Source organism: Passer domesticus, chromosome 25 (genome assembly GCF_036417665.1).
Source record: "Passer domesticus isolate bPasDom1 chromosome 25, bPasDom1.hap1, whole genome shotgun sequence".
In the NCBI taxonomy this organism is placed as follows: domain Eukaryota; kingdom Metazoa; phylum Chordata; class Aves; order Passeriformes; family Passeridae; genus Passer; species Passer domesticus.
In genome coordinates, this window is record NC_087498.1 from 1,546,939 (window position 1) to 1,571,770 (window position 24,832).

At 54.9% G+C, this 24,832-nt stretch overlaps 1 protein-coding gene across 5 annotated transcripts in view; it reads right to left on the reverse strand.

The window, feature by feature from the left end:
* Positions 1-1,021: 1,021 nt before the first annotated feature.
* KIF21B (kinesin family member 21B) overlaps positions 1,022-24,832 on the reverse strand; it is a 51,418-nt gene continuing 27,607 nt past the window's right edge. Inside the window, exons 21-36 of one of the 5 annotated variants that reach the window (XR_010350562.1) lie at positions 24,490-24,591; positions 24,218-24,383; positions 23,491-23,551; positions 23,126-23,183; positions 22,490-22,695; positions 21,985-22,059; positions 21,747-21,860; positions 21,085-21,123; positions 18,902-19,038; positions 18,459-18,639; positions 14,170-14,334; positions 11,722-11,839; positions 10,860-11,030; positions 10,192-10,391; positions 9,517-9,771; positions 1,022-8,957 (exon numbers count right to left, since the gene is read on the reverse strand). Coding sequence is in view for 4 of the 5 variants with exons in the window: in XM_064398751.1 (XP_064254821.1) it covers positions 9,672-9,771; positions 10,192-10,391; positions 10,860-11,030; positions 11,722-11,839; positions 14,170-14,334; positions 18,459-18,639; positions 18,902-19,038; positions 21,085-21,123; positions 21,747-21,860; positions 21,985-22,059; positions 22,490-22,695; positions 23,126-23,183; positions 23,491-23,551; positions 24,218-24,383; positions 24,490-24,591 (1,893 nt within the window). In the remaining variant the exon portion in view is untranslated. Of the gene's footprint in view, positions 9,772-10,191; positions 10,392-10,859; positions 11,031-11,721; positions 11,840-14,169; positions 14,335-18,458; positions 18,640-18,901; positions 19,039-21,084; positions 21,124-21,746; positions 21,861-21,984; positions 22,060-22,489; positions 22,696-23,125; positions 23,184-23,490; positions 23,552-24,217; positions 24,384-24,489; positions 24,592-24,832 lie in introns of all 5 variants that reach the window. The other 4 variants (XM_064398753.1, XM_064398751.1, XM_064398754.1 and 1 more) reach the window with 4 other exon arrangements.

Here is a 24,832-nt window from a genome sequence, read left to right on the forward strand (position 1 = left end):
GGGACCCCGCAACTCCGCACCCCCCCCGTGTCCCTCCCGCGGTGCCGCAGCCAGCGCTGCCCCCTGCCGGCGGCCCCGCGCCACTGCCCCTTCCCTTCCCTTCCCTTCCCTTCCCTTCCCTTCCCTTCCCTTCCCTTCCCTTCCCTTCCCTTCCCTTCCCTTCCCTTCCCTTCCCTTCCCTTCCCTTCCCTTCCCTTCCCTTCCCTTCCCTTCCCTTCCCTTCCCTTCCCTTCCCTTCCCTTCCCTTCCCTTCCCTTCCCTTCCCTTCCCTTCCCTTCCCTTCCCTTCCCTTCCCTTCCCTTCCCTTCCCTTCCCATGCTGCAGGCTCAGGGATGCTCTGACTCCTGCAGGGGTTGGCACTGCCTGGTGGGCACCCTCCTCCTCCTCCTCACCAGAGAGGGGCAGCCCCTCAGCCCCTTGCACCACCTCAGCCCCTCAATCTGCCCCCACTAAGGTCAGTTCTGCCCCGTCTGCCTGAGGACCTGCTGCCTACAGGGGTCCAGGTCACCTGAGCATCATGGAAATGTTTGTTTACAAAAGCCATCCAAGATGATTGAGTCCAACCACTCCCCCAGCACTGCATGTTCACCACGGAACCGTGTCCCCAAGTGCCACATCCACAGGTCTTTTGACCACTTCCAGGGATGGTGACTCCACCACTGCCCTGGGCAGTCTGTGCCAAGGCCTGAGCACCATCTTCGTGCAGAAATTTCCCCCAATATCCAACCTGAACCTCCCCTGGAACAACTTGAGGCTGTTTCCTCTTGTCCAATCTTCTCCCAGCCAACAGCATTATAGAATCACAGAATGCTCTGGGGTGGAAGGGACCTTTAAGGGCCACCATGTGTAATCCCCCATCATGGGGAGGGACACTTTCCACTCCATCCAGAAGGGATGCAGCCACAGTCCCCCCTCCCCATCTATCCCCCAGCCCCTGGACCAGGCTCATGGGCACAGGAGGGCATGGGAGGCTCCTGGCCGTGCCCTTTCCCTCCTCAAAGCCACCTCTGTACTCCGTCCCTTCATGTCAAGAACATTTTATTTGCAAAGACAAAAAGGCAAGAAACAAACAGCCATTGAAAAACGTACAGCAGGAGAGCACAATAACTTACACTATTTACAGGAACACACCACGGTAGAAAACACACACACACACCCCTCATGCTCTGACAAACCCAGCCAGGGCCGGGCTGCACAACCCCCACAGAGACAACGCCAGCCTCCAGGGCAGCTGGCCTCTGGGAAAAGCCCCGGGTGTGAAAAGGCATCTGCTGTTGTGCTCCTTGTGCAGAAAGGAGAGGTGGAGCAGGGACACAGTGCTGCAGCTGCCCCAGCCTGGCGTGGGGCTGCACCCGGGGCTCCCAGGCCACGAGGAGCAGTTGTAGGAACCAGAGCTGTGCTGGGTGAGGGGACGAGCCCTGGGGCAGGAGGAAGGTGCAGGGCTGTGCTTTTCTGGGATGGGTCTGTCCCAGTCACAGCTGGAGCACCATGCAGCACCTGGAGGGGCTGGGGGTCCTCGGCCCTTCCCAGAAGGGTGAGGGGGGCTCAGAAGGACGTGCAGCCTGCAGGACAGAGTGAAGCTCCAGGGAGCCTGTGGAAAGCAAACTGGAGCTCTGTGCTTGGCAGGGATCGTACCGGGACCCTCTCCAGTGTGGGGCATGGGCAGGACTGGTGAGGAGCATGGGCAGGACTGGTGAGGAGCATGGGCAGGACTGGTGAGGAGCACTGGAAGGACTGGTGTGGGGCACTGGAAGGACTGGTGAGGGGCACTGGAAGGACTGGTGTGGGGCACTGGAAGGACTGGTGAGGGGCACTGGAAGGACTGGTGAGGGGCACTGGAATGACTGATGAGGGGCACAGGAAGGACTGGTGAGGAGCACTGGAAGGACTGGTATGGGGCACTGGAAGGACTGGTGAGGGGCACTGGAAGGACTGGTGAGGGGCACTGGCAGGACTGATGTGGGGCACTGGAAGGACTGGTGAGGGGCACTGGCAGGACTGGTCACAGGAAGGACTGGTGAGGGGCACTGGCAGGACTGGTTTGGGGCACTGGGAGAGCACCGTGGGAAGCAGGCACTGAGTTTGCAGCACCAAGGCAGGAGGCAGCAATTGAGAACCCAAAGCAGCTGTGCTCAGAGCTGGTGGGGAGGAACAACACACCTGGGGGGACAGGATGGGACCCCAGAGCTCCCATTCCTCGCAGCTGACCAGCCCAGCCCGTGTCACCAGAGCTGCAGGTGGCAGGGAGGGGACACTGCTCAGGAGGGCTCACAGTGCTGTGGGGGTCCAGTGCTTTTAGGCTCTTGACTCTGGTCTGTGCAAAGCCCTGCTTCCTCCACAGAGGCTGGAGCTGTTGCTGGGGGTGAGGAGACCCCCAGAGCAAGAGTTAGGCCCTGGGAAAGAAGCATAACCCAGCAACCTGAGGCAGGAGTGCAGGTATGATCACATCCTTGTCACAAACCGAGGTGCCCAAGGGCAGAGAAAAATGAGGTGCATGGTACAAAGGCAGCTCCAAAGTGTCCCTGCCCTGGAGGGGCTCTCAGAGGGGCTCTGAGACCACCAGAGGGGACTTCAGGTGTGCAGCCAGGCCCCTGAGCTACAGGGAAGGACCAGCTCACCCACAGGCAAGGAGCCTTCATCCCAGTCCTCCTCCTCCTCCTGTCTCAGCCCATGGTCCCAGCAGAGCTCTGGAGGGCCAGGGTCCAAGGGGCCACCCCTCCTGGAGCACCTGCATGTGGGACCTTGTGCTTTAGTGTTTGGGAGGACCTGCACCCCAAACTGCCCGTGTGGCTCAGAGCTCCTGACCCCACTGTGCCAGGGCAGTGCCAGCCTGAGCTGGGGGCCCCAGGGCTCCCCCTGCTCGTGTTCAGTGCTTGGCACTGAATCCTGACACAACTACACTTTGGGGAGTGGGAAATCAAACATCACACAGCAGAATCAGCTCCTCACAGTCCATCCCCAGCTTGGGCAGAGGCTTTCACAGCACCCAGGCCCTGCTGCCCTGCAGCAGCCTCTGGCAGAGGTGGCTGGAAGCAGCCCACTCCAGCAATGTGCTCTGCAGACATCTCCCAGTCCAGAGCTTCATCACATCCACAGAGATCTGTGAGAGAAATTTGGGCTGAGCTGAGCCTTCCAGAGCCCCCTTTCCGTGGGACCAGATGGGACATCCAGGCTGCCAACCAAGCCAATCACCACTGGCAACACCACAGATCCTCAGACCAGGAACCCCACGAGAAATGGGAGCAAAATCTCGGTGTTGCAACTGCTCTGGGGGATCCCACTGCAAAGGGGAGCTGGCAGGGCAGGACCCCAGCCCTGCTCCCTGCCAGGAGGAGGCAGGGAGGGGAACACGGGTGGCTCAGACATGCAGCAAGGTGGGAGCGAGGCCACGTGTCCCCAGGATGAATTCAAGTGTCAAAACCATAACAATAACAATAATTAAGAGAAAAAAAATAAAAAGCCTTACACCACAAACTCCCCACCCCATCCCCAATAGGAAACCCAATGATGACAGCACCCAGCTTGCACCGTGAGGTAGCTAAACCAGATCAACACCCAAGAAATGCTCTTCTGCATGAGAAACATCAACCCACACAGGTACCAGGACCTACACACACACATACACACACACACAGAGCTGTGGGATCACAGTCAGCCCTGGCCTGGTTCCAGCCAGGACAGAGTTAATTTTTGCAGGAGCCAGGAGGGGACATGGCCAGAGCCCAGAGGTTCTTTTAGACATCTCACATCATTGCTGGGGCAGGGACTCTCTTCCAGGGAGAAGGGATCTCTTCCACTCAGGGTAACACCGTGGTGAGCATTTGCATGTGATTTGCTCTCTTTTGTACACTTTTGTTATTCATATTATTGCATGTTTGCTATTAATATTGTTGCTGTTAATTTTTCTTATCTCATTGCTGTTTCCAGTCAATTGTTCCTGTCACTACCTGTGATTTTTTTACCTTTTGTGCCTCCAGTTCTCCTCTCCATCCTACCACAGGGAAGGAAGGAGGTGGGGATTGTGGCAGCACACAGTTGTAGTGGGAACACTGATTTGGGGAATACCAGTCCTAAACCACAACAGCTTTTTTTTTTCTTGGCATCCAAGGAAGGGCTTGAACAGTTGAGATAACAACAGATCTGCCCAGAGTGGGCTGAAGCAAATTTGATCTAAACATTTTTGATCTAAACATTAGGTACTGAGGCACTGGTGACAGTGTTGCCTGCTCTGCCCATGTGGGTACCTAAACCTGTACATAATTCTGTCTGCTCCCATCACAGTCTCTGTCTCAGAGCAGGGAGGGGGATCAGGATTAGTTTATGACATGATAACATCAAGGGCAGTGAGGGATGTGTCTTGAGTGTTGCTCTTCTACCCTTACCTGGGGCACTTCCTTTGGGAGTCCATTAATAACAATCACGACCAACCCATGGAGGAACAGGGGAGGATGATTTTCCCCAGATTTTCACCCACTTTCCCCCTTGAGGCCTATTAAAACAGCTTTTAAAGCTCTGAATTCCCTTTGGATGTTAAGGAAATCATATTTTTGTCAGGTCTCATTAGTGCAGTCCACATACACTTTGGAGTAAAGATTTCTAGGGAGGTTATTCAGAGATCTATCGTGATGGGGAATAGTCATGACTGGAATGAACTTGGGAGAAAATGGGCCACTTTTGGAAGAAATTCTCTCCTGCCATGGTTGGGAAGTGTCCCCCTGAACAAGTACAAGACGCTGTAAGTGACAGAGCACTTGCAAGGAGAATGCTGTAGCAGTTCCAGCCAGGAGCCCCACTGCAGTGTGCTGGGCCCTGGTGAGCATTCATCAGACGCTGCTGCTCACCAGCCAGCACCCTCAGGGCAGGAGGAGGAAGGCAGAGCAGCAGGCACCGTGGTCACTCAAGCTGCAGCTGAACCACAGGGACACTGAAGCTGTCCCTGAACCACAGGAACAACCCGTGCTGGCAGCAGTCTCCCCCACACAGAAATCCCAGAGCAAATCAGTTTGTACAGAGGATGAAGAGCAAACAGGGCCCTCACAGCAGGAGGAAGAGGCAGGGCTGGAGATAACCACCCATCCCTACCCCCAGTAAGCTGAGATGTGAAGAGGTTTCAGCTGCCAGGGGGTTGAGCCCCTGGTGACCCCATTGCTGCAGTGCTGGTGCTGCAGCCACGCTGTGGAGCCAGATGGAAGGGAAGGAACTGGGATCCCTGTCCTGGGACCTGGGCACTGGCAAGAGGACTGGGCACAGCATAGACACTTCAGCCTCTGCAGGCACCTCCTGCCAAGCATGAGGGAAAGGTATTCCCTCAGGGATGATGGAGCAGTGCAGCCAAGCAGGTGGAACAGCACAGACAAAGTGCCCAGCCCCTGAGGGAACTGGCTGTGTTAGAGGGATCCCCAGGAATTCAAACCAGCAGCAGTGCCCTGCAGATGAGTCCAGGGCACACCATCCATGTGGCAGGAGGTGTACAGAGCACAGCCTCACTGGCACTGATGTGGATGATTTTCCCCAGTCTTTCACCCAGTTTCCCCCCTTGAGGTCTGTTAAAAGGAGCTTTTGAAGTTCTGAATTCCCTTTGGATGTTAAGGAAATCATATTTTTGCCAGGTCTCCTTAGTGCAGTCCACATAATCTTTGGAGTCAAAAAAGATTTCTAGGGAGGTTATTCAGGGATCTGAACAGAAGGAGAACAAACAATGTTAAAGGTGACTCCCCAACTCTGATGAAGATCATTGTTTTTCCTTCCTACCAGCCTGTGTCTCAGCTGTGTTAAAAGACTGTCTAAGATTGGACCAGCCCGTGGACTGTGGACTGAGGAAATGTCCCCTGTCACACCAGTACAGCCCAGAGCCTCTGCTGCTGGGAGCAACTGGCCCCCTCCTGAGAGAGAGGGGACACATCACAAGGCATCCTATGGTTTTACCTGCAAGAGCACAGAGAGGACAAGAGGAAGTGGGAAGGAAAACCCACCTCTGCCCCAGAAGCATGGCTGTGTGAGTTGAGAGGAAAAACAACTGCAGGAAATTCTTCAGGGATAAATGCCAGCCCAGCTTCCAGGAGGCATGTACTCAGAATAAAAGGGCTAATATCACTTCTGATCCTCCTGAATGCACCTTCACATCTGCAGGCAGTGAGCAGTGAGAACCCTGACAAGAACCAGAGGGGCCCTGCCTGCAGCCAGGTGTGGAGAGCAGCACTGGGCTCTGCTGGGCTGTGTGGATCCCAGGCTGGCACAGCAGACCCACAAGAGTGTAAGGCTTTACTCACAATGTGCTGATGCCATGGAGATACACAGGAGCAAGATCCATTTCTTCTCCTCAGAGGAGAGGTCTACTCTGGTAAGTAGAACATGGCTGCAGGCAGGTCAGGGTGAGCACTCTGCATGTGAATCATTCTCTCTGTTGTATGCTTCTGTTATTAATATTGTTGCTGTTTTACTGTTTGCTTTTTATCTCACTGCTCTTTCCAGCTCTTAAATTTCTCTTATCTCAACCTGTGATCTTCATCTTTTGTCCCTCCAGTTCCCCTTTCCACCCTGCTGGGGATGGGGTGAGTGGTGCATGGATTTAGTGGGAGCACTAAATTGGAGAATGCTGTTCCTAAATCAGGACTCTCCTCCCTTCAAACCCCCGCCTCAGGACAGCAGTGCCCCAGCAGCAGCTCCCTCCCTCCACGGCTCAGGATGGCCACTCAGCCCTGCAATGCTGAACAGGCACTCCCAGCCTGCACACAGGAAGGTACTGGTGGCAAAGCAAGGCAGCTCTGACCCTAGGTGTCCCCTTCAGCCATGGCAGCAGGGAAGGCTCCAGGGCAGGCACTGGAGATCTCAGAGCAGACAGATTCTACAGCCAAACACTCATCAGAGACACCACACACAGAGCCCCTCCAGCCAAGCAAAGGATAAACCAGCTGAGGAATGAGCGCAGAAACCCTCTCCAGGACAGGCCTGGGGGGAAACACCTCCTGCAGACCCCCATGGCCGTGTGCCACTGGGTGCTGAGGTCCCTGTGCACTTTTGGCTGCACCCTCAGTTCCACAGGTGACCCAGGATGGATGGGAGCCTCTCCTCAACACAGCCACCACTGCTGGCTGTGCAGGGCCCAGGGAGCAGGGACTGTCCTGGGCAGGGTCACACTCACACACATTCACACACATACATGTACCATTTACCCTCCAACAAGGCAAGCCAGCAGGATGGAATTTCCCCAAAATAGGCAAACCCCCCCTCCCCCCACCAAATCAATACAGATACTGTTGTCTGTCATGATGCAGAGGAATCCCCTCACTCCAGCCAGAATGCTTGGAACAAGGGCTGGTGGCTGATGACCTGGGGCTGGTCAAGGTATCGCCATGGTTGGAGAGAGCAGAGGGGCAAAGGTCTGTGCTTGATGGGGCAGGTCCTGGAGCCCCTGGCCTCCAAGATCCCAGTTCAGTGCTGGTGGGATCACATGGAGAAATCCTTAAATTTAAGTGCTGCTTCTTCTGTGACAAAGGGGAAAGGAGAGTGTGTGAGGCAGAACACCCATCCTGGGGTCTCCTTGGCCATTCCACAAAAACCCTGGGTGGCCCAGGGCAGGACAGAGCAGGGATGGTCCAATGGGCCATAGGAGAGATGGAGGGAAGCTCCAGTGTGAGACCAGGCCCTTATCAGCCCTCCTTGAAGAGGAGAGACAGAGGAAAGAGCCTGCAGAATGTGCATCCTTGGGGAGTCACTCCTGAGTGGAGCCCCCAGACCCTCAAGGAGATGAGATTGTGCAAGATCATCCACGGCAGGATTGTCCTTGGAGCACAGGGGAGTCAGGGGACTTGTGCGAGGTCAGGGTGTGCAACCCCTCCCCCTGTGCTCCTGCCACTGTGGCCTCTGGCTGCTCCCTGCCTTGCTGCTCCCCTCCAGCCTTGGGTCCATGCAGCCCAGCAGGCCCAGCCTAAGCAAGCTCCAGTCCAGGCAGAGCTCTGAGGGCAGAACCTAAGGGAAGGACAGACCGAGCCACAGCAGTGGGATGACAAATCCAGCCTTGGCCTTTTTGCCCTGTAACCTCCATTCTTGCTTCATTTCTCCATCCCAAGGGGGTTAAGTGGCTGCAGGCACCCAGCACAAAACCCTGATGGGAGTCACGATGTCCAGAGCAGGGCTGAGCAGGCTGGGCATGTGGGGAAGAGTCCAGAGCCATGGGGCAGTTGAGTTTACAACTGGGGTTTGGAGAGTGTCAAAGGGAACTGCATCAGGTCTGTCTGGAAGCTGCCCAGTGGAGATCATCCCAGGCTTGCTGTGCCTCACGAGATGGAACATGGCAAAGGAGCTCAGAGTGTGCCCCTCCAATCACTGGGGACACATCCACAGAGGGAAGGGAAGGCTGGGAGTACCACATCCACAGAGGAAAGGGAATCCTTCTGCAGTCCCCACAGCAGAGGTGTCTCACAAGTAATGGCTCCAGAGAAGCACCCTCTGTGTGGTGGTCCTGGCCAGCAGACACCAAATGTCCTGGGGGGTGGAGAAGACTCCTGCAGGAACCAGCCTGGGAGCAGCACAGCACAGAGGCCACGGGGGCCCACAGTGGCAGGAGGGAATTGGGTGTCTCTGAGGAGTCAGGGATCTCTGACCCCCAAAGTCCTTACAGCAGGATGGGTGAGAGGAGAGATGAAACATTTCCTGTTCACTGGAGAACCATCGAGAAACCTCAGCAGGAGGGCAGGTGGAGCTGCTGGTGCCCCCCAGAGCTGCTTCCTCACAGGAGCTGACAGTGCTCGAAGTACCAGATGCAGCATTGTCCACCCCGTTGGGTCAGGCACAAAGAAATCCCTGTCCTGGGCTGAGCTGCTGTGGATGACTGAGTCTTGAGAGCAGGGGGAGGTACCCTGACCTTCACCCTGCCCCACGCCTTCCAGTCTTTCTGCAGTTCCTAGTTTGACCCCGCAGGCAACCTCCTCCCACTCCAGAGCTTCACTGTCAAGTCGCTGAGGAACAAAGGTGAGAGGGACAGCATGACCCAGGGGTTGGGGCAGGAGCCCCACAGCACTGCCCCAGAGGGTGCTCACTCCCCACCCACCACGGCAGCATGCAGCCCCCCAAGCTTCCAGGCCCTTTTCCCTTGGCAGGAGATTGTCTGATGCACTTTGGGGAGAAGGCAAACCCATTGGGGCTCAGCCTCCAGCTCAGCCCACTGGCAGCAGTTGGGAACAAGGGGAAAGGGTGACCTCCAGGGCTGACCCCACACCAGGACTCCTACCCTTGAATGAGCTCCAGCTAGGTCCCAGCAGTGACATCCAGGGAGCTGCTTTGCTCCTGGGGCACGGGCTGATCTGGGGGTGGCTGCTGACTCCCAACCCACTATCCATGCAAAGGCACGGGCAGGCCATGGCTTCCCACTGAGTTGCCAAAGTAGATGTGGGCACTTGGCGAGATAAAAAAACCAAAAAGAAGTGGAACCAAGGCAGGGGGATGACTGGGCCAAGGGGCTGAGTCCATTCTAACAAAGGCTTATCAAGTGGGGAAAAACGCAGAATAGTTTCATACCGTGAAGAAGCAGCTCAGACCAGAGAAAAAGGGGTGGGGGAGAGAGAGAGGAGCAAAGCAACAGTGAGAGGGACAGAGGGAGGGAGAGATGGAGAGAAGAGGGAAGGAGAGACGGAAGAGGAGCATATGAGCAAGAGAGTCAAAGAGCAGGAGGGTCAAGGCAGACTAGTAGCACGGCCCTTTATGGCAAGGACGCGTCGTGGAAGGCAAGGGGTGAGCCCAGGCACGTAATTCCATAACTTTACCCGGCAGTCGCTGTGGCACAGATGGGAGGTGGGGAGAAGGAGAGGCAGAGAGAGACAGAGAAAAAGGAAGGGAGAAAAGGGACAGGGTCGAAAAGAGGATATCAGAGTCTTGCTGCTGAAGAGCTCCCCGAGAGCAGCAGACAATGCCCAGCCCCGAGGGAGAGGGGTCCCTGCGTGGGGAGTGACCCAGGGCATCACCAGAGCGTGGGCAGGGGGTGGCCAGGGACAGCTCTTGGCACTGCAGTGGGCAGGCCTGGCCATGGGCAGGCTACAGTGGGCAGAAGGAGATGAAGGAGTAGAGGGACTAAAAAGCTGCAATTCCCTCCCCGCTCCCTGCTCGCCCAGCACCCACCCAGGCCCAGGGGTGACAGCTCAAACCCAGGGTCTCCCCCTTCCCAGGGGCCACGGGGGCAGAATGCCCAGGGCTCACCTGGAGGCAGTGAAGATGTGCTTGGAGTTGGTGCAGATGGCGTTGATGGGGCTCTCATGCCCCTTGATCTCCCCGACTGGGGTGAAGGTGTCCACGTTCCAGACTTTGATGACGCCTCCTCGGCAGGCGCTCAGCACCATGGGGCGGCCGGGGATGAAGGCCAGGGCACAGACCCAGTCCTTGTGGGCATTGGGGATTTGCTGCAGGCACAGAGCACAGCCATGACCAACCTCATCTGCAGCACCACGGGCAGCCTCAAGCACCCATCCTGGTGCTCCCTGTCTCAGGGAGCTCAGCTCCTCACTGACGCCCTGGGACTGACTGAGACTGTGGAACTGGTGGTACCCAGGTAGGAGCCAAGGGTGTGGGCTCAAAATCATGGCTTGGTTTCTCCCTTGGGCAGGAGACAATTCAGGAATTCTGAATTCCACCCAGAAGTCAGGGTGGAACACAAGAACCCACACTGGATCTGATACCTCAGCCTGTCTGAAGGAGAGACAGTGATCCCAAGCAACTGCTGGACAAATTATGGGGGCACAGCAGCCCCTCACCCACACACGGCCCAGCCCTGGGAGTGCCCTCCCTGGGGAGCTCCACTGGCACTAAGGTCCTGGATACCCCCCCAGGTCCCAGCAGCACCCCCCTCTGCCCTGTGCTCCCCTCCAGACCTGGATAAGTTCCTGCTGCTCCAGATCCCACTTCTTTATGCCGTTGTCCCTGGAGCCACTGAAGAGGACATCTCCCTGGATGGCCAGGCACTCGATGCCATCGTAGTGAGGGGGCTCGAAGTTGTGAGTGGGGCCAATATTGCCCGCCATGCCCTCCGTGATCTCAAACACCTGGGGAAGAGCAGCAGGTAACAACCCCAGATGGCACTGGGGACTCCCTCCCCTGGGGAGTTTGGCCACCACCCTCCGTGTCTCAGGCTCAGGGCACCTAGAGATGCTGGAAATGGGACTGAGCATGGGCTACTGGAGGCTGTTGGGGCTGAGGGTCCTGCCACAAGCAGAGGAGATCTGCCACCAGGGACAGCCCCAGTCTGCTGCATTTTACTCATGGTGAGCCTTCACACTCCTCTGGAGCCAGGCTGACAGCTGAGGGGGATCCTGTCTCACCATCTCACCACCCCTCCTCACTTCCCTGGGGACAGCTCTAATTCAAGCTGCTAAAACCTGAAAGGAAGGGACAGGCTCCTGCTGTGCTGGGGCTGTGACTGAGCAGGCACAAGGCATCTTTATCAGGGGAGGATAATTGAGCAGAACAGGGTGAACTGCTCATCTGGGTCAGCCCTCACATGCAAATCCCAGCCAGAGCATCTGATGCATGAGAGAAATGCAACTTCATCTCCAAAGGTGCATTGTGCACCAAGCAAAAAGCAAGACTTGGGAAGAGAGAAAAAGTGAAAACCTCACATGCAGAGGTGAAAACAGAATCTGAGCTCAGCTTTCAGGAGGAGAGAAGAGCGAGGGGTTCCCAACATCTGGGCTTCCCTACAGGACCCGGGGTGCTGCTCCCCAAGGAGCAGAGTACCTTGACGTAGTGATCCTTGGAGCCTGTGACCACCAGGTCGTGGTTGCTCGCCGTCTGGTTCACAGTCAGGCACATCACGGGCCCGATGTGGCCACTGAGCTTCCCCACGGGCTGCAGCCTGGCAGTGAGGGCACAGCTCAGCCCCTGCTGTGCTGAGCTGCTCCCCAGGGCCCTCCCATGCCCAGCCCGGGCTGTGCCCGCCGGGGAGCAGGCAGGGAGAGCCCAGTGCCCGGGATCCAGGGGAGGAGGGCAGCCTCAGGTGTGCGAACAGCTGGGTGTGCAGCCTGAGTGTGCCAACAGCTGGGTGTGCAGCCTGAGTGTGTGTGCCAACAGCTGGGTGTGCAGCCTGAGTGTGCCAACAGCTGGGTGTGCAGCCTGAGAGTGTGTGCCAACAGCTGGGTGTGCAGGCTGAGAGTGTGTGCCAACAGCTGGGTGTGCAGGCTGAGAGTGTGTGCCAACAGCTGGGTGTGCAGCCTGAGAGTGTGTGCCAACAGCTGGGTGTGCAGGCTGAGTGTGTGAACAGCTGGGTGTGCAGCCTCGGGTGTGCCAACAGCTGGGTGTGCAGCCTGAGTGTGCCAACAGCTGGGTGTGCAGCCTGAGAGTGTGTGCCAACAGCTGGGTGTGCAGCCTGAGAGTGTGCCAACAGCTGGGTGTGCAGGCTGAGTGTGTGAACAGCTGGGTGTGCAGCCTGAGTGTGCCAACAGCTGGGTGTGCAGCCTGAGTGTGCCAACAGCTGGGTGTGCAGCCTGAGAGTGTGTGCCAACAGCTGGGTGTGCAGCCTGAGTGTGCCAGCAGCTGGGTGTGCAGCCTCGGGTGTGCCAACAGCTGGGTGTGCAGGCTGAGTGTGCCAGCAGCTGGGTGTGCAGCCTGAGTGTGCCAGCAGCTGGGTGTGCAGAGTGAGTGTGTGCCAACAGCTGGGTGTGCAGGCTGAGTGTGTGAACAGCTGGGTGTGCAGCCTGAGAGTGTGTGCCAACAGCTGGGTGTGCAGCCTGAGTGTGTGAACAGCTGGGTGTGCAGCCTGAGAGTGTGTGCCAACAGCTGGGTGTGCAGGCTGAGTGTGCCAGCAGCTGGGTGTGCAGCCTGAGTGTGCCAGCAGCTGGGTGTGCAGAGTGAGTGTGCCAACAGCTGGGTGTGCAGCCTGAGTTTAGTATTTATGTTTTGGTTCAAACTGTTTCACTGGTTTTTAGAGATTTTTGAGGGTCTTTTATTTTTTTTTTCTTCTGGGGATTTATTTTTCCTAGCTTACATCTGTACGTAATCTCTGTTTCTTCAGGGAGGTCTTGACTTTAACAGGTGTCCTCACACAGGGCAGCACTAAAATGCTGTTTTTTTCTGATTTGGATTGAAGGTACTTGAGATGATAGTTTGTGTTTAGATTTAAATGTTTATCTTTTTTAAATTTATGTTAATAGTCTCACAGGTAGTGAGTAGTTGTAGTAGTTTTGTAATGTTTTACTAATAAGGTACAAAACGGTTAATTATTTTTTGTTATAAGGTTAAATTGTGTAATTAAGAAATTATATCTAAATTATTTTTACTTTTAATTTAGTAATTAATCATTTGAAGTAGACTTTTTTGTCTAATTATAAAATACTACTTAAACTTATGAAGACGAAGGTGAAGAAGAACTAGTTTATGTTCTAAAACTTTTATCTTGATCTATATATATTCCTATATTTTAAAACTTTATATTTTAAGTTTTTTATTTTGTGGTATTTTATTCTTTTAATTAAACTACTTTAATTAAATATACTAATTAAATATACTACAGCCTGAGTGTGTGCCAACATCTGGCTGCAGAGCACAGACTGCTCATCACCCCTTGGGTCACAACTGTAAGTCTTAAATTTACAAATCTTAAATCTGAAGAATTTTTTTTTAAATTCTTTTAATCCTAAATTAAGATTTATGATCTTAAAGATATCAATCAAAATAAATTAAAATCTTAATTTTTAAATTTAAAAATCTTAAATTTAACATTTAAGAAAATCTTATCTTTAAGAAAATCTTAAATTTAAATCTTAAATTAATCTTTAATTTTTAAATTAAGATTTGTGATCTTAAAAAATCTTAACATTAAAAAAATTAAATCATAAATTTTAAATTTAAAAATCTTAAATTTAAGATTTTTTTATAATCGTAAATTTAAGAAAATCTTAAATTTAAATCTTAAATTAATCTTCAATTCTTAAATTAAGATTTATGGTCTTAAATCTTAAAATTTTTAAAATTGAAAATCTTAAACATTAAATTAAAAAATCTTAAATTTAAGATTTAAGAAAATCTTAAATCTTAAAAAAATCTTTTTAAACCAAAACCACTACAGTCCCATAGGAAAGCATCCTGAACACCTTTATTCCAGGCACCTTGCACTGTGAAAAAGGCTTTAATTTCCCCTGGGATCACTCCAGCTGCCCCGAGCCCCAGCTGTGCCCAGCTCAGCCTCACCTGCTCAGCTCCCAGACGCGCACGGCGTTGCCGGCGGCCGCGTAGAGCGCGGTGCCCGAGGGGTTCAGCGCGATCTGGTTGATCTGGTGCTCCCCCTGCACGCTGCTCACCGTGCGGCTGCTGGTCCCGGCACACGCGTCCCCAGAGATCACCTGGCCGGACGACCTGAAGGGAGCAGAGATCAAAGGGGTGATGTATTGTACCTGCCGGGGAGTAATTAGCCTTGACTCTGTGATTGCAGGAGGCTGATCAATCGCTTTATCACAGAATCGCAGAATCGCCAGCTTGGAAGAGACCTCCAAGATCATCGAGTCCAGCCCAGCCCCAACACCTCAACTAAACCCTGGCACCCAGTGCCACATCCAGGCTTTGTTAAACACACCAGGGATGGTGACTGCACCACCTCCCTGGGCAGCCATTCCACAACTTTTATCATTCTTTCTGTGAAAAACTTTTTCCTGATATCCAACCTGAATTTCCCTTGGCGCAACTTAAGGCTGTCACCTCTGGTTCTGTCAGTGCTGCCTGGAGAAAGAGCCCAACCCCAGCTGAGCACAGGCACCTTTCAGGAGCTGTGCAGAGTGATAAGGTCACCCCTGAGTCTCCTTTTCTCCAGGCTGAGCACCCCCAGCTTCCTCAGTGGTTCCTGACAGGGTTTGTGTTCCCAGCCCCTCTCCAGCCTCGTTGCCTGCTCTGGATGTGCTCCAGCATCTCAACATCTTTCCCAAACTGAGGGCCCAGAGCTGGACACAGCTCTCAAGGTGTGCCCTCACCAGTGCTCAGTACAGGGGCAGAGTGACCTTCCTGCTCCTGCTGGCCACACCATTCCTGACCCAAGCCAGGAGCCATTGGCCACCTTGGCCAGCAGGGCACACTGCTGGCTCATGTTCAGCTGCTGTCCATCAGTGTCCCCAGGTCCCTTTCTGCCTGGCACTGCCCAGCCACACCGTCCCCACCCTATAACTTTACTGTACTATCCTATACTATGTGGCCACATTTCTCTTCACAGAGGCACAATTTTTCCCAAGGATTTTCTGGGAAAGGCAGAGAGAAGCACCAGAGAAGAGAAAAACAATTCTTATCTCTATTCTCTGCTCCTGTTGTTTTGCACACGTGGAATGTGTTAGGATATTGTTTACCTGAAGGAACTTGGTAATTGGATTCTGCTGGGGATTGTTTTTTCCTTGGCCAATCACACGAAGCTGTTGCCCGATTGTCAAAAGTCAGTCATGAGTTTCCTTTAGTATTCTTTAGCAATCTTTGTAATATAGACATAGTACAATATAGTATAATAAAGTAAGTGTTCAGCATTCTGAAGCCTTGGAGTCAGATGTCAATCATTCCTGTGATGGGGGCACCCTGATATTACTATAATACTATGTTGTACTATTAAGAAAAAACCCATCTGTGGAGACAGATGGGCATGCCAGCTCTCTCCCTTGGAGAGATATCCCTTGAATGGACTATGATAAAATCTTCTCAAACTCTCCTGGATTGAGAAATCCTCCGTGGTCATGGTGAGTTCCCACCATGCTTTGGAACTCCATGTAGATTTGTTGGGACTGATTGGTATTCCCCCTTTGTACCACCCCCACTTTTCCCCATAAAACCCCAGCAGTTTCTGCCCTGTTCAGGGGAGAGCTGTTGTCCCTGGCCTCCTTTGCAGGGTGCTGGAATAAAGAAACTCTGCAGAACAACCACACGGTGCTCCTGTCTCTTCATCCCTGTGTTGGCGTGGGTACACCTTGCAAGGCAGAGCTGAAATCACTGCTCATAGCTGGAATCACTGAGAGCTGGAATCACTGCTCAGAGCTGAGCTGCCTGCCCCTTGCTGAGGTTACCCAGCAGCTGAAGGAGTGCCTCAGACCCCTAGAAGTTGTCTCTTGGGGGACCTCTCTCTGGGAAGGTTGTGGCATCCAGGTTGAGCCATCAGACCCCCACTGCCCTTGCAGACTGTCCAATACAGCTCTGACCTAACTGGCCCTTGAATCCAAAACACCATCACCAGTGGCCAATTAAGAAATCACCCTTTGGTAAACAAATCTCCATAACACATTCCACATGTGCACAATGACAGGTCCAGCAAGTGGAGATAAGAACTGCTTCTCATTCTTTTCTCTGAGCCTTCTCACAGCTTCCCAGGAAAATCCTGGGAGAGAGCTGTCTCTCTCTGTTCAGAGAATATGTGATTACCACAGGTGATGCCTTGTCAAGGCTGAACAGAGCCTAGACAGAGCTAAAGAATAAAATAGGGATTTATTAGGAGGCCTCAATAGAGCCACCTTGGGCAGCACAAGAGCCCAGCAGTTTAGATTTTGTCTGGGGCAAAGTAACCTTATAGAAATATCACTACTGTGGTAGAATTGTGCCTAAAGACAAAAAAGCTTTTATTCTCTATTGCAGCTTTTTTGATACTGAAGGCACTTAGTGTGAGTTTCTACTAAAAGCTAAAATCCATATTCTAAATCTATATTTCTATTTCACTTTGTAGCTTTATATACACCTCAGTTTTTCCAGGGGTTTCAGTTCAATTCTTGTGCTTGGATTTCCCTCCAGGCCTGTTCCCTGAGGGGCCTGTATTCCAACACCAGGCAGGGCTACACCCCAGGTGAACCAAAATGGCCACAAAATGGATGACAGGTCATGGTGTTTCTCACTTTTATAAGTTTGGTCCATTTGCATATTGGAGTTAATTGTCCAATTCCAGCTTTAGCCCATGAAGTCCCATCCTTCTTGTATTTCTCTCTTCAGCCCACATTATTTGTGCTCTTGGGCCTGAAATTTGGATCATTTGTCCTTGGTCCCTAGCTAGAGAAGGAATTGTTTTGTCTCCCTGCTCTGTGCAGAGAGCTCACCATCCCCTACTGTGAAGCCCAGACCCACACACTAAAGCAGCACAGAACCTGAAACATAGAAAAGCCAAAACCTGAGGCATCAGGGAGGATGAGACCAGAGCCTCTGAGGAACCACAGGGCTGGCTCCAGGCTGGCACAGCTGGGTCCCACACTGAGGAAAGCCCTGGAGTATCCCCGTCCCTCTGGCCACAATGGGACCAACAGGAGCCTTGTCCCACAGGCCAGTGCTCAGCCTGCAAAGGCAAGTGGGTAACTCTGACCTACCATACTGTCCCAACCTTTGAGCCCTACTCCACACTGGCAGCCACAGCTCCAGTCTGTTCCACGCTCCCTTCTGGTCCTCAAACTCCTCACGGAGACCCAGGTTTCCCACTGAAGAGCCTGTGATTTACCCAGGCACTATGCTGTTTGGGGCTGTGCCCTTCCATGGGAGCTGCCAGCTCTCCTGACCACCCCCAGAACAGCTGCAAAATCTCTCCAAAGCTCCAGACCCTGAACAAGTGCTGGATTCTGCACCTGGAACACAACAACCCTGGCTGTGTGGATACAGCAGGGAACAGAGGCTGGAGAGCGGCTGTGGGAAGGGACCTGGGCATCCTGGTCAGTGTATGTGAGTCAGCAGTGCCCTGGCAGCCAGGAGGGACATCCACATGCTGGACACACCAGGCACAGCATGGCCAGCTGGGCAAGGGAGGGGATTGTCCTGCCCTGCTCTGCACTGGGAGAGCCTCACCTCAAGTCCTTGGTGCAGCTTTGAGCACCACAGTATAAAAAAGACATGAAGCCATTGGAGAGCATCCTAAGGAGGGCCAGGAGAATGGTGAAGAGTCTGGAGGAGAAGCCTCATGAGGGGCAGCTGAGGTCACTTGGCTTGTTCAGCCTAGAGCAGACTGAGGAGAGACCTCACTGGGGTCTTCAACGTCCTCATAAGGGGCAGCAGAGGGGCAGGTACTGATCTATTTCCTCTCATGATGTGGCAGGACTCATGGGAGTGGCTGGAGCTGAGCTGGGAAATGTTTAGTTTGGATGTTAGGAAAAGGTTTTTCCCCCAGAGGGTGCTGGGGCACTGAAGAGGCTCCCCAGGAAATGGGCACAGCTCCGAGCCTGTCTGAGCTCAAGAAGTGTTTGAACAATGCTCCCAGACACAGGGCAGGATTGTTGGTGTGTCCTGCACAAGGCCAGGAGCTGGGCTTGATGATCCTGATGGGTCCCTTCCAACTCAGCATATCCTGTGATTTCATGACCCTGAGTCTTTGCTGCAGGAGGTCCCCATGAGTCCCCTCACCCCAACCTCTCCCAGCCTCCCTGCTCCGTGGGGACGCAGCACTTCAAACTGGCACTAAGGAGCTGTACCTGGCCCTGTCCCAGCCCCTGTAGGTTCTGGAAATGGCTTCTGCAAAGGCAGAGAAGCCCAGGTCCCCAGGCTGCACGTACGTGAGGGTGCGGATGCAGCGGGCGGAGTCGCGGATGTCCCACACCTTGATGTAGGACGTGGACACGGTGAACACCAGCCCCGTGTGGCTGCAGTACTTGATGGAAACCACGTTGTTCGGGTGGCCCTTGAGAGAGGCGATTTCCTGGCCTGTCACCAGGTTCCACATTTTGCAGCTGCGGTCTGTGGGAGGAAGAACAAGCCCAGGAGTGTTGGGGGTGTCACCTCCCAGGGCATGGTGGCATGGGGACAATACGCCTTCTGAGCACGTCCCCCCACCCACAGGGCCAGAGGAAAGGAGCCACCCAGCCCCAGCACAGGGGCAGGGCAGGGCTCAACACTGAAGACTGGGACCACCCCTGTAGTGCCAACACTTCCCGTGCTCCCAGTGCCAACCTGCTCCCACAGCATCTGCATCCTCCCTGCCCCTCTGGCCATCACCCACCTTTGGACCCGGTGAAGAGCAGCTCATCGGTGGCATCCAGGCAGAGCACAGGCTTGGTGTGTCCCTCTGCCACCGAGACACATTGCAGCGGGGCTGTCCGGGCATTCTTGGTGCCACCCACGGGGTTAATGATGCCCCTTCACAGGAGAGAGAGAACAGCTACAGTGCGGGGTGGAGAGGCACGGTGCCCACAGTGCCAGGGCATGGAACAACACCAGCTGTCTCACACCAAGCACCTCCCACTGCCCAGCACTGAGACAGGCTGCTCCAGCTGAACGTGGCCTGTCTGAGGTGAGGTCTGTGGAAACCCCAGAACATCCCCATGGGCACCCCCCGCCACCAGACAGGGAAAGGGGGAGGCTGCCCAGTGACCTCTGCTCTCCCCCCAAACCTCTCCTGCCTCACCAGCACACACCCAGGACTGTTCAGGAGAACAGTCAGAGGCCCCTTGGCCCCTGAGTCCATTTGTGCACTCTCCAGCCTGAAGCTCTGCTGGGATAATGTTTCAGAGTACCAGTACCAGCACCCCCATCCCTTGGAGGCTGTCACCCTTTGGCTGGTGGCATTTGAAGACAGGGCCTCACTCCTTTACACAGATCACAAGGGTGACAAAGGGCAGCACCAGCCTCTGCCCCCATGTCCCTGCTGCAATGGCTGTTCCTGCCCCCACTGCTGGCTCTGGGCAGGAGAGCACCTACCCCTGCCAAACCTGCTGCCCAGGAACACTGCTGAGTGTGCTGGGGGACACATCTGCCAATCCCCTCCACTTCAGACATGCTCAGGGTGCTGAGGACCACCAGCCTGATCCTCCTGTGTGTGACCTCCATGTGCCTGCTCATCAAGCACAGCCACAACACCCAAAGTTGTGCTAGTTTTTTCTTACAGGCAGGGAAACTGATGCATGGGGCTAGAGAAGGGCAAGGTTTGCATTAGTTGTGAGGACAAGCACAGAGTCATTAATTGGGTTTGGAAATCAAACATGCATGTGATGTTCCTCAGCTCTGCACTTACCAATGCCAAGCCAGCAGCCCTCCCCTCACCCCCAGTGCTTCCAGCAGCCTCAAAGCAGCACTGAATCCAAGGGGAAATCCCTGCACTGCATCTTCCATGGACTTTGAGTGGCTCCCTCCTACAAACTGCCCAGGGTGACCCTCTCAGACTGGTCTGGTGTCACTTCTGCAGTGATGGGGGTCTGCAGGAGCTCAAGGCACAGGCAGAGGGAGGGGACACCTGGATGCTGGAGGGCTGATCATGGAATCATGGAATTGTTTGGGTTGGAAGGGACTTTAGACACCATCTCATTCCATGCCTGTGCCATGAGAAGGGACACCTTAGACTAGACCAGGTGGCTCCAAGCCCCATCCAGCCTGGCCTTGGACACTTCCAGGGATCCAGGGGCAGCCACAGGTGCTCTGAGCACCCTGTGCCAGGGCCTGCTCATCCTCAGAGGGAAGAATTTCTTCCTAACATCTAGTCTAAATCTCTCCTCTTTCAGTTTTAAACTGTTCCCCCTTGTCCTGTCACTATTTGCCCATGTAAAAAGTGGCTCTTCCTCTTTGTTACAAGCCCCTTTAGGCACTGGAAGGCTGCAAAGTTTCTAAAGGATGGGGGAAATGTGGCCCTTGTTCTGGGAAACCTCTGTAGTGAGGAGGATGCAGGGAGAGAAGCCCAGGAGAACCTTAACTTCAAGGCTGAGCTCTGCACCACAATCTGACTTATTTAGGAAAGAGACTGACCTTTTCCAACTCAGCACAACCAGGCACAAGGTGAACCTGAGATAACTGCCTGGAAGAAGCTTGCACAAGGGACATACTGCAAGCACCCTTCCCCATCATCTCACCATCCTGCTGGAGAGCTGGGGAAGGGGTGGCACGTGGTGGCCTCATGCTGGCAAGAAACCATCAGAGCTGGAGGAGGACATGCTGCCAACCCAAAGCAGCCAGCACCCATCAGTGAGCCCAGCACCACGCACCAAGGGCTAATCCAAGCAGGAACAGTTTGGACTTGCAGCTGAGGGACAGCATCAGGCACCAGAGGTGGCATGCCAGGGGGGACAGACACACAGCTGGGATGGGGGGAGAGCAGCAAGCTGCAGGCAGAGCATGCAGGGACAGGGAGAGCAGGCATCTGACAGAGAGAAGGAGGAGCGGAGGAAGGGATAATAAATAGAAAGTTGTCTATACCTCAGCACCTCCGAGACAGAGGAATCGCTGTCATCAGACCTAGGGGCAGAAAATTAGCAGGATTATGGGAGAGAAAACCCAGACTAGAGAAGGCAGCGGTGGAGTCAGAGGTGGAAGATTGTTATTGCATCCAAGCCATGTAGGACAGAGAGAAGGAGTGGAGGGAGGGAGAAGGAGAAGCACACATGGAGAACCAAGGGAGAGCAGAAGAGCAGGAGGGCGTGTGAGGATCAGACAGCAGGTCTCCATCAGGGAACACCAGCGCTGCTAGCAAGCCCAGAGCAGCACTTGAGCAGAGCAGCCCAGCTGCCAGGAGAGGCTGGAGCAGCATTTGTGGCTGGATGCCAGTCCAACAGCTTCCTTTGAGCCCTCATCCCCTCACCCCATCCTGCTCCCTCGTCTTTCCAGGGGTCCAAGTCAGGCACCACCCTGTCTGCAGGCAGAGGCCAGGACTGTGAGCTCAGAGGGGCACAGTGGGCAGGAGCACAGCCCTGGCATGGCAGCTGCTCCATCACAGGGAGCAGCAGGGAGGTGAAGTGGTGACAGGGCACTGGCTGGAGCCAATCCAAGCCCTGGTGTTCTCCACAGGACTCAGTACATGCCATGTGCTATCCTGGCCTGGGTTCCCCTCGCTCAGACACTCTCACCCCAGCAGGACTTACTTGTCCAAGGCAGATCCCTGGCTCTGGGTGCTTGTGAGACGGGAGAAGACGTTGCGGTCGTTGCGCGGACGGGTGGGTGGGGACGAGGGTGGTGTGAAGCCAATGTCTGTAGGCCTGAGCCAAAGGATCAGAGGGACACGTGACTTGGGAACTGCTCATCTGGCATCTGACTGGCACCAGAAAGAATCCTGGGCCGCACAGCCCCCCCTGCCCATGTCACTGATCCTCCCAAGCTCACCTGGCAGGCTGCCCGCGGTCGTAGGATTTCCGCCGTGTCAGAGGCGAAGTGTCCGAGCCCCGGGACTGCCTGGGACTGCAGCAGGGGAACAAAGCAGAGTGGGTGCCTACCCCTGCACCAGGATCCCTCCACACTGAACACCTCTGTCCTCCCCCAGAAGAGCAAACAAGAGATTGGACTGGAGTCACAATCTCGTGGCAGCCCACAAGTGCGGAGGCCTTTGGCAACCCAAGACACCTTGAAAAGGGCTGATAATCCAGAACAGAGAGTTGGGGACCTCCCCCTTCTTTCCCTGCTCCTGAAGTATCCTCCTCTCCCTCTGCAAAGGACACCAACATACTCCTACGCTCTCCAAGCCCCGCTGAGGAAATTCACCACTGCATGCTGTAGCCAAGCATGGACAGATGCAGAATTGGGCTCTCCTTCACCTCTCTGCACCTCCACAGGCCCAGCTTCCCCAGGCCCAGGCCTCCTTGAGCCTCCCCGACCCTCGTGCCATGCTCACAAGGTGCTGCCTCGCGTGGGCAGGCTGATGGTGCGTGACACCTTCTCCTTGTAGTAGGGGTCCCGGATGGAGAAGCCGATCCCGTCCTCTTTGATCTCCATGAGGGATGCCAAGGACTTGGTGATGTTCTTGGTGGAGACGTCCAGCGTGGGTCCCAGACACTCGGCTGACACTGCCTTCATCTGCCCCGAAAGCTTGGGCTCTCCCTAGAGCAGGGCAGAGGGCTCAGGGTGGGCAGCATGGGGAGCAGTGGGAGCAGCAGAGTTTGTGCTCTCTGGCCACAAACCAGCTCCCCCATGTGCCACTGGGATGCCCATCACAGCCAGCTCTCCAGCAAACATGACAGCCTGTACAGAACAATGGCTGCTTCCCTCCATGGGGACATCCTCAGTGATACTCAGATCTGAAAGGTACTGCTGGTGTCGTGGGTGTTTCCCAAGTCTCTGGTGCTCCAGGACAGGACCACTGTACCAGGAGACCTTGGCTCTGCCCATCCAGAGAGCAGCCATACTGCCTTAAGCCAAGCCTGGCTCCCCAAGGTTCAGACTGCAGAGTAGAGGCCTGAAGCATCACTGAACATCCTTCCATCCCCCCTCCCAGCCTCTGTGACCAGGCCACACAAAAAGACCCACTAACCTTGAACTTGAAGTCATCCTGGCTTGCTGAGCCCTTCATGGTGAAAGACTGGGAGATGCTGCAAGGAGAAAAGAGCCAAGATGGATCTCCAGTGCCAAACTCTCTTCAGAAAGCTGGTGCCACTGGTCCACCAGACTCCTTGGGTCACCCTCTGCCCCCCAGCACCCTTTCTCCAAGGAATGACCAAGACTTCACTCCCTGCTCATGTCCAAGACACATCCTGCTCCCCCCACCAAGGGCTGGGCACCACAGAAAAGCTCAGGTGGGGCTTTGTTCATCCATGCCCCTCTACGAGGTCCATAAATGGCACCAGACATTGTGCCCCAGCCACCACCACCTCAGGCAGCGCCAGGCTGGGTGCTCACCTCCCATCTGAGGCCAGGCTGAACTCTGAAACTTCCTCATCTGTGCTGGTGTAGCCGTTCTCTGTGAGAGGAGACAATGCATCAGCAGAGGGGACCCAGAGGGGACCCCACTGTCACCAGCCCCATCCAAACCCTGCAGTAGAGGGGGCAGCCCAGGAAGGTGTGGGGGTGACCCAGTCCTGGTCCCTGTTATCCATGGCCAGGAAAACATGGGGGGTGACCCAGTCCTGGTCCCTGTTATCCATGGCCAGGAAAACATGGGGGGTGACCCAGTCCTGGTCCCTGTTATCCATGGCCAGGAAGGCATGGGGGGTGACCCAGTCCTGGTCCCTGTTATCCATGGCCAGGAAGGCATGGGGGTGACCCAGTCCTTGTCCCTGTTATCCCTGGCCAGGAAGGCATGCGGGGTGACCCAGTCCTGGTCCCTGTTATCCATGGCCAGGAAAACATGGGGGGTGACCCAGTCCTGGCCCTGTTATCCCTGGCCAGGAAGGCATGGGGGTGACCCAGTCCTGGTCCCTGTTATCCGTGGCCAGGAAGGCATGGGGGGTGACCCAGTCCTGGTCCCTGTTATCCACGGCCAGGGCACACACTCCCACCCAACATGGCCCTTGGGCAGGGTTGCAGCCACAGCACCTCCAGATGCTTTCTGGAGAACCAGTACGGGTGGGCACCCAGCACACAGGCAGCACAGCTGGCCTGAAGATGCACCTGCCTCCAGCCCCACCTTGCTGGACGTTGTGGATCAGTGCCTGCAGCTCGGGGTGGGACTCAGCCTTCTCCCTCAGGGCGTCCAGCAGGGCGTGGTTCTGCGAGGAGCTGGCCACGTCCGACTGCCGCAGCCGCCCCTCCAGCAGCCGGATCTGCGCCTCCTTCTGGGCCACCTGCAGCCCCTGTGCAAGCAACGCTGGCACTCAGGAGGGTGCCACAGGTCCTTGCCACCAGGTGGCAGCCAGGAAGAAACCCTGTGACACATGCACACCCAGCCCTGCCCCACACCTTGTCGATGGAGGCTTTCAGGAAGTTGTCCAGCAGCAGCCGGGCTTCGGCCAGGGAGCAGGAGCTGATCACCACCGAGGTGTCCGTGGAGTCCAGCTCCTCCTGAAACACAGAGACAAGGGCTGGATGCAGCAGGGTAGCTTTGCTGCTGGATGTGGGATGGGTGGAAGGGTCTCCATGGCAAGCACAGCGCTTCCATCACCCTGCAAGCACTGCCCAGTCCAGCCCTCACCCTCCCCAGTCTGCCCAGTGGCTACCGGGGAGATCCAGCCATGGGACTGTCCAGCACTGAAGGGTTTATGCACTGCTACAGAAATTCTGGTTCCCACACAAAGCTAGACAG